The following is a 6,391-nucleotide window of genomic DNA, read 5'->3' as shown; positions in this document are numbered from 1 at the left end:
ACCCACAAATCAACAACATGTTAATTTTGAAAAACTTATCAAGTGTCTATTCTTTGGATATATTCATTGCAGTAATTCATGCAAACCAGTAATCTGAGACATTGTTTACAATTTGGTGATGATTCAGGTTTTTTTGTGTTAATTAAAGAGCAGTTAAAACCAGACTGATTTGACCGGGAAAACCAAAGTACAAGGGGCGCGAAACGAACACGGCAGGAGGGTTAAAGGCACCTCCGACTGGACTATTACCGCCATATATGTAATCATTGGTGTATTTTCTTTCTGTTCATTACTGTATCTTTCTCTCCAACAAGTTTGGGGGCTGACTGTAGCCGGTGTGAAAAACGCCACGTCGAGGCTGTGCGTGCGCTATTTGGCACAGCGCGCGACCTCTGTGCCAACGTCGCACACATGGTGCGCGCTGAGGCAGGAGCTGTAGGAGGGGAGACGCATCGCATCACCGAGGAGGGTGGCGCGGTGGCATCGCCTGCAGGAATCCAGTTGTAAAGTCCACACACGAGGCTAAAATGCGCTGAAGGGAAACTGCCTGGAGGTCCGCTGTTAACAGAGATCAACCCTAACGGAACCGAGACACCGGGAGAAGAAAACATAAACAAAGAACCGCTCCGGACAAGTTGTGATTTCAGAGGAAATCCGACTGGAGATGAATACTAACGATGCCAAGGAGTATCTCGCGCGGCGGGAGATACCTCAACTATTTGAGGTGAGATATTCTGAAACATGAGATGATATGTGAAGATGGTGCTGTATGATTCTTACACAAAGACTCATCGCTGCATGAGAGAGGGATGGCAAACACCTCAATACATGTTGTTATGGCTGATGGATTGGCGATGACTGTCCTTACTTATTGATTATAAATAATGGTTTGAAGAAGGGGAACGCTGTGCTTTAGGGTGAAATGTATGATAATTACACAAATTGTAACCGAACCAAACAGATTTATTTTTCTTTGACTGACTTAAGAATCTAGATGAAGAATGATTTCGGTAATAGTCTATTTTCAGAGGCAGACTGAATTCCATTTGAATGACAAATTAATGGTAAAATAGCATTAAAAATACATGTATTGCAATTATTGCAGAAAATAGTATCATGATCTGACTTATTATAATATTAGCCATATTGTATACAGAACGAAAATACCATTAAGTAATTATCCAATTTAATATGAAAGAAGTCTCTACAGGATTATTATACCGTTAGAGGTCAAATCAATCAAGAACAATAAAGACAGCATTACTCTGAGGAAAAATATAATAATGAGGTATTTATTTTCAACTGTAAATTGGCTCATCCACTTAATTAGACTCAATCTCATGTGCAGTGCAGCTAATGCAAGCAATCACTGCATGTTTATTTACAGCCAGTCCAAATTACACTGAGGAGTGAAGTGACACATCATCAAAACTGCACTGTAATGTTACTGATCTTCATAAGCTATCAGATATGAGCACAGATGGCTTTCAGTGGGGAGAAGCTGTATGTGTTCATGAGCGAGTTGTTAGAGAGGAGGGTGGGGATGAGGAAGGAAGTCCCAGAGGAAAGTATTGTTTTAAAACATTCATGGACGGGGGAGCAAATGTCACGCAAACATTCACTTGTGTTTTGGAGCGCGGTTCATGTTCTCACATTCATCACTGTGGCTTCTCGACAATAACAGCCTGACACATCAACACAGAGTCCCGATGACCTGAGCTCAATTTCATGGGCTTCTGACAAAATGAGATGTTTTGTTTCCCCTGTTGGAGACCAGCCAGTGCAGCCATGATCTGCGCTTCAGAACTTCTCCTCATTAAAAAAGGCAGCCGCTATACGCTGTCACGGAGCAACACAAGATCACAAAGGTGTCTTGATGCCTGAACAAACATCTCATTCTCCCTCAACAAGTCCTCCTCCTCCTCCTTCATTATTTTCTCCAGAGCCTGCTGACAGGTCTGATGTACTACCGACCCGATGACCCCATCGACTACTTGGAGGGCTGTCTGAAGAAAGCCAAGGAGCTCGGAGGACCAGAAAAAGTGCGGTGGGATACCTTCGTGGGCCAGGACAAGAAGTCCCTCCCCCCCCTGAATGGCGGCCAATCCCGCAGGTCCCTCTTCAGAAATGGTGAGCAGGAAATGCTGATTGTACAGAAGCACTTTAGAGCTCAAACACGAATCAGCCAATCGATTATTTGATTAACAGAAAATTCTTATGCGACCATTTTTGATAAGCGATTAATTGTTCAAGGTATGTTCACGGGGAAAGAAGACACAGCAATGCTGGTTTCCGCCTTTGAAATAAGATCACGTTTTTTAAAGTAGACAGTGTAGGTTTCAGGTCTTTAAGAGGATGCACCACAGTGTTGAAAATATCCAGTGTTGAAAACGAAAAGCTAAAAAGGCACAAATCTTAAGGAGAAAGTTGGCAACATTTAATTTAGCCAATTCATTCTGTCAATTAAATCCTGCTAACGTTTAGATCTGGTGGCCATCTTTATAGCTTGTACTTTCTTTCGGTTAAAGACTGTTGTTGCGGATGAAAAATATCACTAGAATCTGACTATATTATCTTTGAGTAAGCAAAATAGTTCTTCTGATTTATCAATACATCGCAAGTTACACACCAGAATCAAATCACACACATTGGAGCTTCTTCAATTGTTGATTAAATGCTACTATAAGAGCCAACATGTCATATATTTGACTTCTCTCCAACGTATCTGGCAGCAAAACAGCTTCCGCTCCCACACAATAAAAACTGGCCCACTGTTTGCGCAGGAACGGGCCCTTTTGTAGATGACTTGTTAAAACACTTGGAGTCTTCTTTCCAGGCATGTGAAGCATCAATCATTCCTGATAGATTTGGTGGGCCAAAGTCGATAGAAGTGTCTCTCTGAGGCATCGAAGCGCCCGCAAACAAAATACAAAGGTTAGAAGAAACCACCGCTGCTGCTTCCAAACATGAATCCTGTATGCAGATCACAGCTCTCGTCATGTCTTTGATGCATTCACTGACCTGTGGCAGGGAAAGACAGATGAGTGTCTGCAGTGAGTCATTACTGTAATACAGCTTTCCTGGCAGGAAGGTGCAAAGCTTGTTTTGAATTTGAATGATATGCAAATCTTTATTTTTTATTCCAACAATCACTTCTTTGTTTTTGACGGTGCGTGTCAAGCATGGCAGCAATGTACAAAGGCCATGAGAATCAAGAAAAGTTGTTGGTGAGTAAAACGTGCTTTTGCATATTTTGGCTGACATCTCCTTCACAAAAGAACTTGAGAGTCGAGATGTGTCGAGGACGGACGGCTTGAATAAAGTTAGTTGTCCCTTTCATGTATCTGAAAAAGATGCCAGCTGCAGCGTTTATCTGCTGGGAAATGAAGCCTGATCAGAGACGTGTCCTGCGGTTAGGCAGAAAGCCGAAGCCGTGCCATGTTTCAAACGTTTGCTGGAAGAAAGATCTGGTCTCGCTTCCTGAATTATTCCGTACTCTGCCCCATCGACTGCCCCATCTGTTAGAAACGTGCAAAAAGAGCCTAAAGTTTAGACTCCGGCAAGTGGGGCAGCTTCAGTTCTTCTCAACCTTTTTTGTTCCCTGAAGATTCTATCTCTGGCACATGTTCCGTCATCAGTCAAATGTTCAATACCATCCTCATTGTTATAATACAGTGTACAAAGATAACATTGGTTCTGCATGTACATATATAGCAGCTCTCGGAAAGCAAGCAACATGGATTCTATTTCTGGTACATATGTTATTATCTATGCCTTATTCACAAGAGACAGCTGTGCCAAACGGATCGAAGATCAGCTCCATCCGTTGGTAAAGCTGATGGTTTTTTATATTTTGTTCTGAATAGGGCTTTGCATCGTTTTAAACAATGTGAATAAGCACGAAACTATAATAATTAAGAGAACGGTGAGCGTGGAAAACATTTTCTTATCAATACTTCAGATGAAAAGCAAAGGCATTGGGTCTCATCAACACCTTCCCTTTGTGTGTGTGTGTGTGTGTGTGTGTGTGTGTGTGTGTGTGTGTGTGTGTGTGTGTGTGTGTGTGTGTGTGTGTGTGTGTGTGTGTGTGTGTGTGTGACAGTGTTGCCCGACAGTCCCAATTTCCCCTACAGAAGGTATGACCGCCTCCCTCCCATCAGCCAGTTTTCCATCGAGAGCGACTCGGACCTGTCGGAGACGGCGGAGCTCATAGAGGAGTACGAGGTGTTCGATCCATCCAGACCGCGACCCAAAGTCATCCTCGTCATCGGTACAGCACCAGCACACACACACAATATCAAATCAAATCAAATCAAGTTTTATTTATATAGCACATTTATAAGCGATTTTTGGTGGAGCCAAAGTGCTGTACATATAATAAAAATAGCCTACAGTAGAGACACTTTACAGCAAATACAACAGCACAGATTGTTCAGAATATCAGTATGAGAAAAACGACACCCTCTATCCTTAGATCCTCTGTCCTTAGACCCTCTGTCCTTAGACCCTCTGTCCTTAGACCCTCTGTCCTTAGACCCTCTGTCCTTAGACCCTCTGTCCTTAGACCCTCTATCATTAGACCCTCTGTTCTTAGACCCTCACATCGTACAAGGAAAGACTTCCATAGAAAACCCACAGTTTAAGGGAACATGGGAGAAACCTCAGGGAGAGCAACAGAGGACGGACAGACGTGCAATAGATGCCGTGTGTAAATCCAAGAGATAATACATTTGACAGCATATAGACCGAATGTTAGGAAATGCATGCGTCTGTAATGAGAAGATGAATCCACGAGGATGTCAGCTACAATCCTGTGGAAGCCATCAGGGAAGCAGCATGACGAGACCTAGGCAGGACCGCAGAGACAGGTTCAGCCACGACCCGAAGTCCACGACTTAATCCAGAACTCAGGATAGAGGATCCAAGACACAGGACTAGAGCAAGAGGATCAGCCTCGACTCCGGATCCCGGCGTAGATATAGATACAAAACAAAGATTTGGCTGGGTTAATCGGAACAAGAGAATACACAGACACAGACAGAGAGGGAAAAGGTCATTGGATCAAAGTTATTCTTGATGACCCTCTAGAAAGATCTCATGAACTTCCCCACTCAATCTATCAAGACCCGAGCAGTTCTATTAGATATAGGACATGAAACAGCGATATGGAGCACAACAACCTATCTCTTCGTCAGATGCACTCCCCCGCTTATCATTAAACATTAAATCCATACATACATGTGAACTCTACACTAGTAGGAACACTTGGAGGTAAACATGTCTCCCCATCCGGGATGTTAGAATATGAAGCTGCTGACTCATGTGTTCCATTAGATAACAGCAGGCAGCAGATATCTTGTACGTGTAAACAGAGAAAACACGTTGACCAGTGTCTCGTTAATGGATCTGAAGGGAGCTTTATGCTTTTATGAAAAAGCTCAACACAAATATAAAGTCTATATAAACCACACTAATGATTGTGGCTTGGCCCCGCCTCTCTGTGTTGCTATCAGCGGGTCAGGTAGCATGTCACTACCTGTGTTCGACGCCCACTCTCACGCTCTCCTAATCTGATTTCCTTCTTGGACCTGCATTAACCTCTCAAACTCTTTCATTCATCTTATGAATTAAGCGTGGCAGCTGCACAATGAGAGTCATGACACTGGATGAGCTGCACCGAAAAAAAAGCTGCTATTTATAAACCCTCTTAAAAAGAAGTATATTTAGGTTTTTAAATAAGCAAGAAAGGGACTTGGTGTCTGTTGGAAGCTTTTCAAAACCTCCCGACAGCCTGTCAATGTTTTGATTTTTCGTTTGGACCTGGCTGTTCAGTTTCCCTGAAGTGTGGATGATTGTTATTTGTCCTCGCAGCACAAAAGCCAGTTCCTATCTCGTCTTTGTGAGCACATTGTGCCCTATATTTTTAAAGGAAATGAGGATGGCAGCAGCTGTCATCTCTTTGGACGGTCGTGCCAATAGTGTGTCAGGTTTGCAGAGAGAGAGAGACGGAAACTCTCAGATGTGAGATAAAAGTGCACTTTCTTTTGGATACGCACTTTTTATTTTTAGATTACCTCTCTAACGCTTTCAAACTTTCACTTTTTCTTCTTTATTATGTGTGACATTCATATTTTACTAAATCCATGGGCCTTTTATATTAAAAATCAAACAGGTAGTGCACTTTGATGACACTTCAAGGGACAATTCATCCCCAAATCAAAACCACAGGTTTCCCCCCTTATTTCTTTGGTGTGAGCCGTAATGTCTGCCTTCTCACGAATATAATGGAATGAAAATAGATAGCACTGGGCTTAAAATAATAATTAACAATAATCCACAGCTCCTCTCTCTGCTCCAGAGGATTTAAAAAAAATATATCCCAATGCCACCT

The 6,391-nt window shown here is 42.6% G+C and overlaps 1 protein-coding gene across 1 annotated transcript in view; it reads left to right on the top strand.

Annotated features, from left to right (window-relative positions):
* Positions 1 to 353: 353 nt before the first annotated feature.
* The window catches only part of ak5 (adenylate kinase 5), a 76,177-nt gene continuing 70,139 nt past the window's right edge, over positions 354 to 6,391 (top strand). Inside the window, exons 1-3 of the mRNA XM_034104883.2 lie at positions 354 to 724; positions 1,944 to 2,130; positions 4,103 to 4,270. Coding sequence (XP_033960774.2) covers positions 665 to 724; positions 1,944 to 2,130; positions 4,103 to 4,270 — 415 coding nt within the window. The 5' untranslated portion in view covers positions 354 to 664. The remainder of the gene's footprint in view (positions 725 to 1,943; positions 2,131 to 4,102; positions 4,271 to 6,391) is intronic.

This window comes from Pseudochaenichthys georgianus, chromosome 17 (assembly GCF_902827115.2).
Source record: "Pseudochaenichthys georgianus chromosome 17, fPseGeo1.2, whole genome shotgun sequence".
In the NCBI taxonomy this organism is placed as follows: domain Eukaryota; kingdom Metazoa; phylum Chordata; class Actinopteri; order Perciformes; family Channichthyidae; genus Pseudochaenichthys; species Pseudochaenichthys georgianus.
Note: the sequence above shows the minus strand (reverse complement) of the source record. Positions and strands in the feature narration are given on the sequence as shown.